A 14,549-nucleotide genomic window follows, 5' to 3' on the forward strand; every position below is an offset into this window, starting at 1 on the left:
ATTAGTTTTCAAATATTTTTTCTTCCCACCTTCAAGCATCTCCTTGCCTCCCCTGAAATGTCTTTGTGCCTTCAGCAAGTCTTTAATCCCTGCCTCCGTCCCTTGGCATTGGGAACTGGTATCACAAGAATGTGATAGTAATGTTTGCTTGCAAGGGCATTTACTGTTAGGCTTCAGAGCCAGGTATACTAAACTAAGGTAAGACACATAGTTGTCTTTGGAATTACATTCCTGTTTGCTTTATTTATTTTTATTCTTTTATAAATAAAACTATTTTAGATTGACATTCCTTTACCTGAACTAATCAGCTATTGTTTCTGTGAAGATGATTCAGGGAAATTCGTTTCTAATCCCAGCTCAGATAGGGATTTCAACTGTGCTGTGCAGATCCTTGGCTAATTCCAGAGCAGATTTAGACCATAATGCTAAACTCCAGGCTACTCAAGCCAGAAATGTACCTGGCCCAGATTTGGGCACAATTCATGCTCTCAGCTGCCCTGAGTTTTTGTTCTGGACTGTGATAGAGATACGAGCTCTTGCAGGATTCATCAGTGATCAGTCCTCAGTTTGCATTCTGGTCCCGTCAGGAAGCTGGGAGCATTGACAGAACTTGACAGAATCCCGTTGAATTCAAAAACAAACTCCAAGTGTGAGTAAGGATCTCTTGGTAGTGGAATGTCATTTTCTACCAAGAAAGGAAAATAAGGGGTGACCTTTCTTCCACTGACTTTGTCTTTTCAAGCATACACAGGATGTGAAAACAAGCATATAGAGCAATGTATGCCTGGTGTCTATTCAGTGGGCATACAGAACTCATTTTGTAGGTCTTGAGCAAAATCACAGCATGCAAGGAAAACGTGAAAATAATAATTCGTCACGCATCTCTATCACCTTTCATGTAAGAACTTGAAGAAACATTATCCCTGTTTTCTTAGTGTTTCACCTAGGCACCCCAGTTACATGCCTGCATGTAAAGGATGGTGACTAGGGATGGAGAATCGAGGTAAGAGCAAAGCGGCTCTGGTGGGCAGTGCATGGGCAGGCCCAGGCGCTCTGCCTTGAAGTGGGGCTCAAGTGCACCTGAGCCAGAGCTCCTCAGGGACCTGGTGCTTGCGATACAAGAAATTGCAAGCATTAAGATTGAGCATCCCTACATATACATGGATGGTGCCCAGGACTCCTGGAGGCTTTTGACAGCCTGGTCGTTCCTGTGGAGGTTAGGGACTGTGCAAGGACTTGACCTTTATTCTCCTGCTTTGGCTGTGATTCTGTGGGACTGAAGGAGAAAATCCTTCCTTGTGCTGCACTCCGGTTGTCTTCCCAGTATGTGGGTTACGCTGACTGTAGAAACAGCCTTCACAAGAAGCCTCACCGGTACTGCGCGTTTGTTACACACACAAACAAAAATGCAAGCTCCTTCATTTTCACAGAATGACCTAAAACCAACCAATCTAAAACCGAGAGCTCCACAAATACACCCAGAAGAGCCATTAGGTGTCTGGAGCAAAAACAGGAAAGTGATGGTGGAGTCTTGTGCTGGTGTGCCTGATGCTGCACAGAGCAGGAAACAAAAGGCTTGAGGCAGAGGTCTACATAGGGGCAGATATTCACTGTTATTACTTTCCCAGGATTTTTTTTGAAATGTACATCTGCACCACACATCAGAAACTACTGATTTTATCCTTTACCCTCCATTTTAATTTGTGGTCTAGTGGTCATGTCATATGAAAAAAACCTAACATCCAACCTTTGTCTTGCTGTTGCCTTTCTGCCTCTGAAGGTGTCAGGAATTAATCAACTGTCTAAGCTAACCTGCCTCTGATACACACAGGCAGGAAAAGGGCTAGGAAAAGTCACAAGTGAACTCTCTCTGTACACATGCAGTGACAGAAGACAGCAGATCTCTCCAAATGAAAGATCATGAGAACGGTGTGACAAGAACAGTCGGCGTATTCCCACAGGACAATAGTCTGCCTGTGATTCAGTGTGTTGATCCTGCCAAGCTGGCTGAAACCATGTGCATGAGCAATAACAGTGCCTCATGTGCCAGACATTTCCTAACTCCAAAAAATACCTTTAAATTGGTTACATGGGGAAGTGTCTAGTTTGCTTAAAAATTGAGTTCAGCACTCAGACTCTGGGACTCCAGTCTCAATAGTGTGCACTGTGCTTCCTGAATGGAAGGAACAACTGTATGTCAAATCCAGAGCAAGAGCATTTTCTCTTTGTATGGAAGTCAGGAAGGAGCTGATGCTGTTCTGTTTCTCCCAAACAGGGAGTGAAAGTGCTTGCACTTGCATCCCTTTCTACCTGAGAAGCCAGGACTCCACTGCTTGTGGATAATGAGTGAATGTTCTTATGGATGACTCAGTTCCACCTCTGCCAAACCCACATCCTGCAGGAACATTACAGGCTAATTTTTTTAAGGGTGTGTTATCTCTTGAAGTGTTCACCCTTCTAATTAAAAAAAAATAAAATTTTTAAAAAAATAATATATATATATATCCCTGTGGAGATTTATCAACAATGCATTTCACATCTCCCTTTCTCAGACCAGGGCAGGTATGAATGTCATGTGCAGTCTGGATGGGGTTCATCGGCAAACAGATGCAAGATTTTGATATGCATTTGTAGCATGGACTCCAAAAGCTTGAGGTCAGTCACTTAAAGATGGTCCAAGGTGATACAGCAGTAGATATCTTACAGCTAAAATGTTGATGAGACGTGGAAGGAAGGATGTTTCTGTAGGTAGGCATCCAAGCAGGCCTGGTGGTCCCTATCTCAGCATAGCCTCCTTTACTCAGAAGCTGTATGCTACTGGTCTCTGTAGGGCTGCATCCTGCTCTGTCACCATCTCCTATGGGACACAGGCAGCCCTAGTGCAACCAAATTTTACTACTGCGTTTGAGGGATTCTGCATGTTCCTCTCCATGGCGCAACTCAGCTTTTTGGCAGGATTTTCATCAGAGAAAACAGAAAGAGGGACCCCTGCAAGTATCAGGGTGTTGGCCAAAAAGTTGAGTAGTTTTATCTCATGGCTGTACCACAGCATATATAGGAGTGCAAAACCTCATCTTTGTTGCTGCAACTCCGAGATACTGTATTGTTTGGAAAAGAGATGCAAGTCTTCCAAGTGCTACACTGGGTTGTCCCCTCCTCTCCAGCAAAACCTGTTCACTTGGGCTTTTTGCCAGTAGCCAGGATTTGGCCCATATTGAGAGAATCAGCCTCTTAGGCATGATCATTGTTCTCAAAACCTAAAGCTGCTCATATGGCGTTAGACTCCCAGCAGCCCACTCTTGTCTCCCAGCATAGCCCTTGCTATATTTAGGACTAAATCCTCCTGCAGTACCAGGCTGACCCCTTCACTGCACAGCACTCAACAACCCTTTGCCTCCGTCGTCCTGCACACTGTGTTTGCCACGGACCCCCCAGCAGCTCTGCCTTCCCATTTGTGTGTTTGGAGGTATGAAGCAAACCAGTTGTCTCATCAATTTACAGAGGAGCCAAAGCTAAATTTATGTGTTACTTTTACCAATGCACTTTCCCACAAAAGATTTACATTGTGTTTCCAACTCTGTATCTACAGGGCTAAACAAAGGATTTCTGTGTATTACTCAAAATGAGCTCTCATTGCTTACAGTTATCCCTCCTGCTAAAGCTCCTTCTTACGTTCCTGTGCCTTCAGCCCAGTGTAATTTCATTTGTGGCCTGAAAAGAGGTTTTATGCTTTTTTTTAGTTTAGCAGTGAGGTTAGTCTGTCTTACAGTATAATTATTCATCTCTCTTTTTTTTTTTTTTTTTCCATAGTAACAAAACCAACTTGGTTGAGTGTGAAGAAAATGCATCAGCTAAAACTCTGGGTGTAAATTATTGTGTCACTTAAGTAACTTAAGAGTGGCCAAAGAGATATTGCTCAGATTTTCCAGAGCAATTCACACTCAGGCCAAGACCCTTATGTGCCGTTTACCAACTTGAAACATTTCTTTTCTAAACTGTAAATCAGGGAAAGCTCAGCCCTCCCACAGCAGCCAGAGTACCCATTTTCCCCTCGCCCTGCTAGACAGCAATACTGCCAGGTACCAAGGAGGCTTTGGGAGGGAGGCTCTCCCTGACTGATGCGTGCAGACAGCTCAAAATGGGCAGTACAGCACTTTTGAGAAGAGTAAGATCCTAAAAGCAGAGACCAGATTAAGCAGATCCAGGGGCATTCTTAGTGGGGATTTGGACACATTAAGGGGAATTGGAATAAAACCCCCTGTGTTTCCCTGCCTCCTCCCCCAGCTGGTGTTTTCCCATCAGGTTCAGTCAGGGCAAGTGCAAAGGTCTTTTCTTCTGCAGCTTCTTCACTGCTTGCCTCAGCTCTGCTGTGTCTGCTACCAACTTCTTCAGCTTCCAGAGCTGATGTAGCATTTTTTCCTGCTTTCTCTAACGCGCATTTCAGTGCTGTAAGTTAGACTGAGTGGCAAGTGATCGTAAGTACTCCTGAAAACAGTTGCATTCATTGGTGGCACAGGTAACTGCTGGAGAGGAGGAGGTCTCCTTTCCTTTCTTTGGCTTTTTGGAAGATCTTGGTGGCGGTATCGTAGGGGGTCCTGCTGGTCAGGCAGGATTGCTGAGGATGGGCTGGGAATGGTGCGACAGTGGGAGTAGGGTACCTCTCCAACAGCCCCTGGATTGCAGTTTTTGCAGCTGCAGTGTGTGCGCTGTTAACTGGGGTTAACCTCACCTCCTTTGCCACCAATGTCTTTGCAGAGCAGAGTGCCAACACAAAGGCATTAGGCTGCTGCCTGTTCTAATTGGAAGGTGCAGCCGCACACCGTGTGGTCAGAAAAGCATCTCTGTGCTTTCTCCTTCCCACATCCTCTTTGTGCTATGGAGACAGCTTTTCAAAAAGCAACCCCCTGGCAGGTCCTCAGCTGACATCCCTCATCATCCTTCCAGCAGAGGCCACAAGGCATTCACCGAGGCTCTGCTCTCTCATGTGCGAATCTGCAGTAAATTCCTCCCCAGTGCCCAGCACACGGGTAGAACAAACATTAACATTCATTGTGGTTTGCTGTTATTTATTTAGTTATTTAATCTACTGCTTTACATTGCTTATGGGCTTTTCTTCTAATGGATTTGTCTGACATTCTGCAAATCTCCCTTGTAGTTGGCCAGCGGAGTGGCCACAGGTGTGCACATGCTTGAAATACAAAGAGTTCTCCAAATCAAATCTCACTGCTTTAATGCCAGGTCTTGGTGATGGGGTGAAGGGATGCCCTAAAACAATCCAAAATATGTTAGTGGGATAGCTACAGCAAGGAGGTTTCTGACCAGTTTACTTTAAAAGGCCAAAGTGGGCCATTGGGTCTCACATGAATCTCAACAGCTTCTGGCCTTAGTGTAAGCCCCCTGGAAAGGACTAAAAACGTGCTAAATGGGAAACCTGTGCTTGAAACAACAACAAAAAAAATTGCAGTTTCCCCGTATTCCCCCTTGTCATCTAAAGCTCACGGCTGTGTTTAGGCACAGACAGGGAAAACTTTCTATCAGCAACTTCAAATGCAAGGGCTTTCTGGAATCTGACTGGTGTTCAAAGGTAATGAGAACATTGTGCTTGGTCTTCTCAACCCTCCAAAAGTCTCAAGCCTGTCACAAAACGTCACAGTGGGTAAGATACAGATGGGATTAGAAATGGATGTTTAACCACCAACAGTCCTTGTCTCATATACAAAATTCAGAGGGGAAGAACCAAGATTTTCTGCTAAAAAGAAAGGTTAACGGAGAACACAGTTCCTGAGGTCTGTCAGGTGCTTTGTCCGAGTCAGACTTTATTATTATTTTTTTGTCATTCAGGTTTTTTTCCCACATACTCCTCGGGTGTTCCCAAGGTCCTGCTTGGCTGCCATCCATGCCCTCCTCAGGGTCACTGCATTTGACTGCGAAGGGGGAGAGAGTCCTGAGATCACATTGCAGTGCATTGATTTGAAGCAGGTGCAGCTTTGAGACAGTTTCTGGTATCACAGCCACCTCCCACGTTCCCATCTGGATTGCAATCTTTCTTTTTTTTTTTTCCCTCCCCCTTTCCCCTCTTGTCAAGAAAATTTACAGAGTTTGTCCTTCATCTCTTTCCAAAGATAGAGCTTGTGGAAAGAAAACAGCCAAGAAATGCCGAATCTTATCAGGGTTTATTTCCCTGTACTTAAGCTGTCAGCTATAGCTGGGATGGGTTTTCCTCTTGGTTTCACGTAACTGTAGAAAATATTTTCTTTGTGATTTACCTGACTGGCTCCTTTGTCTTCTATTTCACAGAAGTGACAATGTTTCCCCATTTAAAATTTACTGGTTTTTCTCCTTTATATCATGCAATGATGATGGTAAGTGGAATGGTTATACCATGTGAAGTGTAACTCTCATGGCACCAGCCCAGGTACAGAGAAGATGTTCAGTGGAGCTGGATAGCCCTCAGTCCCACTATGTAGTTCTTCCCACCATGGAGGAGATGTGATTCAGGTGCCCAGACCATGAAAGCCACTCTACCTTTTTTCTCAAGAAGAGATGCATGCAGACTCCATTGTCTCTGTTGACTTGGTTTAGGATCTGGGGAAGAACAGTTCTGGGTTTTTTTGAAAGCAAACCTGCTCTGCTTGCAGGAGTCTTGTAAGGGAATTGTTTGCTTCCTGGAGACGAAATCCACCATAATTACAAAAGCAGGTTATTGTGTCACTCTCCATGTTAGGCTGACATTTCCAACTGCGCATCCATCCTGGCAGGGGAGCGCTCATCAATGGCATGCTGTGTGAGGGACTGACTGACTGGTCAGCTCAGAAAGGCAGGTCGCCAGGGCTTGCTTGCACATGTAAAGTCCATCCCTGTCTCCACTTGCAGCTGCCACTGCAGTGGCCTGGAACAGTGGCTTGGTGCTCTGAAAGAGCTGGCAAGGCTGCAGGGGAAACCCATGGGATGTGTGATGCCTGTCAACTCCTAGCCAAATCTTGAAAGGCCTTTTCTTCCTGCATTCTGTCTGTTTTTAAAAGCAGGGTGCTACCTTGTTTAATGGTTTGATAGGTCAGTTTGGCAACTTTTGTTAGAAGATTGATTGGAATTTTTGTTTTAGCAATATGTTTCCCTAAGGGATTGCTGTCCTAAGTCTAGAGCAGGAAGCTGGGAGTCTGCGCCCTACCTGGGAAGTGGTACCCAGCAGTGGTACCCAGTAGCTGGGAAATGAAATATTGCTCCTACTGTTGTGCAGATGTGTCACAAGAACTTCCCAGGGCGCTTGCAAAGAAATGTCACAGTGATAATTCTGGCCAGCCTGCTCACAGCGCAGGAGATGGTAATGTCCAGAGCTGCAGCTGCATTGTTAAAAATCACACGAGTAGCGGATTTGCTTTGTGTATTCAGGGAGCCAGTAATAATGAGCTTGTTACCTTATAATAAACAACTTTACAAAATGCAGAGTTCTCTCAGCAAAAGGACAGGAAGGCTCAAGTTTCTTGCCAGCAGTGTCAGGTGTGTCAGAGAGTGAACATGTGTATAAAGCGCATCACTAGGGATGCTGGCTGCAGTTGGAGATTTCAGTCTTTGGAGAGGTTATGTTCCCTCTTCACGACATGATAAAGAGGAGGAACAAAAGCAGCTGCTCAGTAAAATAAGAAGTGAGAGACCAGTGGGTTACAATGAGCCAAAGTGAGTTAAAAATCTGTGACAAGCCAATTCTCACAAGTTGCACAGAGCAGCCAAATCCATGCAGACACCTCTGTTGAGAGGCCCCTTGCTCAGGCCTCCTCAGAAGAATATGTGTGGTTGCTGGACCTCCAGTAGCTTTCAATGTATTTAAGAAATGATGAGCTGCCAAATGCTGTCTGTAAATTCTCAGTAACAAGCTGCAGATTTCAGAAAGTATAACAGAAAATAGCCTGGTGGCAAAGAACAGAAACGGCAAAAGATCCAAATGTCCCAGCCACTAGTGTTTCCCATCGTGCAGCTGGGTTTGTTGTGTGACTGAGCTGAACACAGACTGCAGCCACAATTGGAGCAGGGGCCTTCCTGCTGCAGTCTCAGCAGGGATTTTGGCTGCAGCGATGTAAGCTGTCCTGTACTGTTGCAAATTGGAAGGCAGTCTTTGCTGACCTGAGCAACTGGTTCAGACTTCCAGCAGGTACTTCAGAAATTCAGTGCTGTAAAGTAAATGATCAGTGTATGATTTGTGCCTCCAATCCAGAGCTTATTCAAAGCAAGCCCTTGGAATTCTTGCGATTAAGCAGTAAAGGTTGCTTCGGAAGCTATGCATGTCCTGCCTTTCCCCATGCCCAGCCTTCTTTCTTCATTAGCATTCAAAGCCTAGGAATAGTTATTCCCTGTTAGAATGTATCTTTGGTGAACAGCTGAAAGGTAGCTGTGTTCTGTTCCGTGATTCCAAGATATGAAAAACAGAGAAAATGCTTCATACCAATTAGCTCACTGCGGTGGCAGTTGGGCTGTGGGTGTGCAACAGTCCTATTTTTCAGGGAAGGGCTTCGGTTAGGAAGTCGACTGGTGGTTTATTTCATCTCAGGATCGAAGTAATTTTTCCCCCTTCCCACAGCCAGATATTGAGTTTATACTGTTTTAAGGTCAAAGACATGAAGACGTCTTGACGTGAGCAAGAATGATAGTTGTTGCTGGCGTGCCAGTGGGTTGTATGGCCAGCCAGGCTCTGCTCTGCTGTGTTCTCCTTTGCCTGCAAACAGCTCGTGTGATCTGTGTGGCAATGAAAACTGAATGCTGTGTTCCAAAAATATTATTATTTCCTTTCAGAGCAGACCCAGTTGTCCGGACATAGGTAAAGAAACCCTTTGTAGTCGAAAGGTAGTAAAAAAAATTAATTGTGTGTCTATCAAAATGTTAACGAGAGTACCCCTGTCATGCAGTGCCTTACCTGAGCCCCACAGCCCCTGCCTGCCCACCCCAGCACCCCCTCCCACCAGCACCCTGCATGTACTGGTGCTGCAAGGGAGGACCACTAAGAGGAGGGAGGCTCTGGAGACCCCTTGGGCCCTTTGCTGTCCATGGGCTACCAGGTGGCCGCCCGACTTATTCATCAGTTTTCTCGTCCTGGAGAAGGTAGGAGAAAGACCTTTAGATACAGTCAGGAGAGTTTGTTTGGTTGGTTGGTTTTTTCCCCAGGTGATTATGAAGAACTCATTAGGAAGGTGTGGAGTCTCCTTGAGAGACCTTAAGAGGTAACAGTACAGATTAACAGACTTCAATATGGTTGGGTGAAAATCACCTGAATCCCATCTGCTAGCTCCAGTACTTGAGAGAGCATTGATGATGTAAATCTTTGTTCACACCAGAGAAAGAGGAACCTTTTGATGACCATATCCATGACGTGCATTATTTTCCCTCTTCTTGTCGCACAGCATATTTGGCTCATTCTGTCCTGAATAAATAAAGCAAATGTCCCACAGCTGCGTGCAAAATCTCATGGCAGTGCTGTAGGTGAGAAGTATGCAGCTGTGCCCTCCCTTGTGTTTTCCTGCAGCAAGGAAAGGTGACAGTTGCTAAATGGCTTTATACGAGCATTTCTGTTGCAAAATCTTCTGCTATCCGTCAGATAGATAATGCTACACAAACGAGGATTTGTCAGGTCTGAAAGCAAGTGTGGAAGTTTAGCAATACAAATTGTTCCACACCAGGTTGTAGCTCAAAGGATACATTTGTGCTGTGTCATAGGAAAACAGTGGCAGTTATCCCTCTCTTAGAACTGCACCAGATAGTGCAAGAAAGCTGAATTAAGCAATTCTTCTGTGTATAGACAGGTCATCACTAATTACCCATGATGGTGAAGATAAGGGAATTCTGCTTGGCTTGTGAAATAAGCTATGTGACTTCAGTCTGGTTTGGCTTTTCTAAAGTTTCATGTACAATGGCTTTAGGGCAAGAGAGAATATTTCACATTGTATAAATCAGTATAGATAAAATTGAGCATTAAATTGATAAAAGTACTTCCTTGGATAAAGTCTAAGAGAAATGTCCAGGATGCCTTTTGTTTTTCCTCTTGAATTCCTTTAGTGTGTTCTCAGTCTTTATTTGGTCAAAGTATTTTGATTTGATTTTCTTGGTGTTTGGGATAGTATATATTACAAATCCAGGGATAATTAAGCAAAGAAGAGCTGACTGTATTGAGGGATTCTCAGCAGGAAACTAAAACTAAGCAAGGAAGCTGAAAAAGGGTGGGCATGAAGTTCTGCTGCAATGAAACACTGCTTTGTAAGTTTGAAGATGCACATAATAAGTGCTCTCAGAGCAAGCTGGTAAGTTTGACTTGCTAGGAGAAAAAAGACCCTGTGGGAAGGACTCATCTGACATACATATCTTTATACATATGATGTAGCCATCCATATCTGAGCTAGTCATATAACTTCCCTGCATAGTCACCAGAGATACAGGCTTTTTCAGGACATTAACAGCTTGTCTTGCTTTAAGTATATGTCTTTAGTGGAGATGAAATGTGCTCAAGTATGAGTTCGCTCTGTGAACAGAAGGGGAGTGCTGGGTGATAGTTCAAGTATCTATGAGTGGTGAAATGGAACCTAATCTGTGGGACAATTTCTGGTGTTTATTTCTTCCTTCTTGAGACATCTCAGTAGTTTCTGGCCAGACACCTGCTTATAATCTGGGGACTTCAGAGAGTTGCAGTCTTTGCAGAATAACCCTGATTACTGAATAATGTGTGCCAGCCTTTGGGGTGAGGGCCATCTCTTTGTTTTGTGTTCATGCAGCCCCAGGCACAGCGGGGTCGTGCCCCAGGATGGACCTCCTGTGCGCTACCACAACACAGATAATCAATAATAGCAGACTTAATTAGAACTTTGATCAGTCCCTCTCTTCCTTCTAATTCACTGTGTTTTAAATCCCTGTGATGTCTAAATGAGGTTTGATAACAATTCTCTCTCTCATTTCCTCCCGTCCCTCAGGAACACATTTACAAGCTGATGAAGAGTGACAGCTATGCGCGCTTCCTCCGTTCGAATGCTTACCAGGACTTATTGCTGGCAAAGAAGAAGGTATCTGTTGGAAAGGACCTGCTTGCATCTCTTGGCACCTCTTGATTCTTGCCTGCTGCTTGCTGCTAGTGTGAAAATGAAATATTATTTCCTTTTTTTTTTTTTTTTCCTTTAAGAAAGGAATGAGCACTTTTATTTTCTGCACTGGGGAGACAGGGTATGGCATCCATATGCACAGCCTCAACATGTGTTTTGGGGAAAACATGGTGACCCAAGGTAAAAATAATATGGAAAAGTGTCTTGCACAGCTGTCTCCCAGACACAGTGCAGACAATTAAAATTGCATTGCCTCATGACAATGCAGAACCCATCAGTCTGTTCATTACTGATGCAAATTTCACCCATTTTGATGTTCACCTCCCTAGCCTCACCATGTGATCTTCCCTTTGGATGCCTTACCTGTAGACCTCCCTGCAGTGATTCCCAGGCTTCTTTTCTCCCTTTCCCTTGCTTTTGGCTCCCCAGAGATGTTTCCTTTTCTTTGAAGACAAGAAACAATTGCAGCCCATGTGGTAATCAAGAATTCCAGCCACATTTTCTCACAGGAGAACTGGCTTTGAGCTCTTCTTAGCCTTTTTGGTGTCTGCATGTGCTCTGCCAGCACCACATTTCTGCCAGGAGCCCCCAGTTCAGAGTAGAAAAGGAGCGGGTATGTAGAATTACGGCAGCTCCTGTCCAAGTGTCACTTCTTTCTGAGGGGGCTGGGAGGTAAACTACTGATCTCTGCATTTCTGGCTGTGTTCAAATGCTTCCTACACCTCCTGACTTATTTCCATAAGTCTGCCTGTCCGTCTGTGTGCATGTGCATGCAGGTACACGTGTACGTGTCCCACTTACATTTGGCTTCCAGGACCGTACATAAACTGACTCCTGGCTCCTGCAGCCTGAGTGTGTGGCTTCCCATCACCATCTTCCCTGCTGTTTTTCTGCTGCATTCTCTGTGTGCTGCCAAATTACATTTCATCGGCACAATACAATGAAATCCCAGTGGTATTTTTGTCCTGATTGTCACTGTGTGCCCTAAAAGCATGCATATGGTGACAAAAGGAGACAAACCCCTCTCTCTGCTGTGTCTGGGACTACTGGCAGGTGGATTAGGGGAAGGTAATGGAGGGCAGCAGTCAGCCTTATGTTTCAAAATGTCTGATTTGAGACAGCATAAACCAGTGCTGCTTACATTTGAAAAGGTTAGACCTGACTTAGAGCTCAGAGGCTGTGGGAAAAGAAGGAGGTGCAAGGCAAAGTCTTCTGATGGTGTAAAGCATAAAAACTTTTTCAGTTTTTCTAAATACCTTTGCCATCTTTCTACCCCTATCAGTTTATGGTGCCTCCCCGGAAGTCTCTGCTGAATACATGAAGGTTTCTGTGCTTCAGAGCAGAATTTTCTCCTCCCAGCTGAACCCATTTGAACCAGAAGTGGTCTTTTTGGTGGTGGGTTTGTTTCGTTGGTTGTTTTTTTTTCTTCCAGTCTTTGTTTGCTGTCAGATCAAGCCCTGAATGTGTCAGCAGGACATCCTCATCCCCCCGCAAACTGCCAACAGAGCAGGTTTTGGTGTCATCTTAACACAGCCGTGAAAGTAAGAATTAAGTTTCTTTTAGAAAGAGCTGTGGGTGCATTAGTAAACATAGCGAGGTACAAAAAAGGTGATGGGTTGTTCATCAGCTTCACACGATGTGGGACAGGAGTTGATGTTACTCCAGAATTTGTAAAGCTCTTCACAGTCACGTTACATTGTGTTGGGCAAGTGAATGTTTCTGAAGCAGGGCAGGTGGAGAGATGCTGACAGAAAGAACGTGAAGTTTCTTAATGCCGAGCTACATGGTAAGATCTTTAGTACTTTTGGTGCAGCTTTGAGACACATCCCTTTAAAATTCCTCTACGTAGCTGGAAAGCAGAGAGAAGGAAAAGAGAAAACCCAGTGGTATATCAGAGCCTGCGTGGATGGAGGATTTGGTTTAGAACCTGCATGCAAAGTCCTGGATTTGCTGATGTCAGTAGAAATCCACTGCAGTTAAGTCTTTATGAGTACATCTCTCTGGGGCATGAGTGTGCCTTGCCCCAAAGATGTCCTAGTGTGTTGTCTGTTTACCACACTGATATGACGTAGCCTTACCTTTAGTACTGAAAACAAGTTCTGTCAGAAGCATAGCATGATGGACTTGGGCTAAAAGAGTTGCTTGCACAGTTCAAATTAATGTCTCTATGGACTGAGATTCACATGTGAATATTTTGTGGGTAAGTTTATGTCATTTGGGATCTTTTGCCCCCCAGCACTGGGTTGTGGCAAGCTGAGAGGGCAGGAAAAAGGGACAGGTTGTCTGTGTGGCTAAAGCACGGGACTGAGAGCCACAAGATCCACGGACTTCGCCTCGTTCTCCGCTTCCTTTCTTATGTGGGGAAAGAAAGGTTCAGCTTTGCCTGCCTCATATCCTCTTCTCCTGTCAAATGGCAATAATGTGACGTGCTCAGTGGGGAGGTAGCAGGGCTTGATTAGTGCCTCAAAACATGCTTGATATTTTTGAGATTTGTAAGATACTCTAAGCTTGAAGAGTTACTTTTTTCCCACACCATGCAATAACCACAGATTTGGGAGCTTCCCCTCCTTGCTCTGGGAGTGCAGTAATGGAGGGAAAGGGGGGAGGGAGGAGAAGTTATGGGCCAGGGCTGAGATACAATGACAGAATTCTGGGGGAGACCAGCAATGGTAAAAGGAACATACTGTTCACACCACTGACTGATGCAAGACAGTGGACACAGGCTGTGTACAAACCAGGAATATATACTTTGTAAATCCGTTTAGTTTTGTTTTTTTTTTTTCTCCATTCTTCCCAGTGTCATTATTACAAATAACCACTGTATTATTGGCCTTGATCCTTAGGATTCATGGTGCTCAGCAGGGAACATGAGGTTGGCCTCCAGCAAGGGTGTGATTGGAAGCAGTGAGCTGCAGAGGGGGAGAGCTGGGTGTAGCTCCCTGCCTTGCACAGAAGTCCTCCTCCCCCGTCAGGCTGGAGGAGGGACAAGGGCAAAGCCCTGTCCCCAGAAGGAATAGCTGTACACTCAGCCCAATTTGAGCTTGATGTCTCCATGTCCAGCCTTCCGCCTGCAGCAGGTAGAAATCACGGGGCTGCTGAAAGCAGCCGGCTCAGCAGTGAAGGGCTGGATGATGCTGAGGTCCCCGACCGACTCATCATGTTTTATTTGTGTATCTATGCAACACGTCCCACTTGTGCTGTGCAGGGTCAAGCATCGACCTGCTCCTGTTTCTGCTGATATGCACATTACTGCAGGCTACTTTACAGCAGGTAATCACCACCACACCATCCCTCAGCCCTCCTGCACAGTGGGCAAAATGGTGGCTGGGTGTCCTTAGATGGCAGCAAGCCTCATGTCAGAATAAGTGCCATGACAAGCCTCCTTGCTTGAGGCAAGGAGGCGTTAGGGCTGGATGAGTTGGCTGCAGAGCCAGAGTTTATTCCCTGGGGAAAGAGCAGTGTTGATTAGTTAGTGCA

At 45.1% G+C, this 14,549-nt stretch overlaps 1 protein-coding gene across 5 annotated transcripts in view; it reads left to right on the plus strand.

The window, feature by feature from the left end:
- The window catches only part of RGS6 (regulator of G protein signaling 6), a gene marked incomplete at both ends in the record, with an annotated part of 262,525 nt that overhangs the window by 229,804 nt on the left and 18,172 nt on the right, over positions 1-14,549 (plus strand). For all 5 annotated transcript variants that reach the window (XM_080345101.1, XM_080345102.1, XM_080345103.1 and 2 more), the window contains one exon: positions 10,947-11,036. In XM_080345101.1, the coding sequence (XP_080201227.1) occupies positions 10,947-11,036 (90 nt within the window). The remainder of the gene's footprint in view (positions 1-10,946; positions 11,037-14,549) is intronic.

This window comes from Nesoenas mayeri, assembly GCF_963082525.1.
Source record: "Nesoenas mayeri genome assembly, chromosome: 5".
Taxonomy (NCBI): Eukaryota; Metazoa; Chordata; class Aves; order Columbiformes; family Columbidae; genus Nesoenas; species Nesoenas mayeri.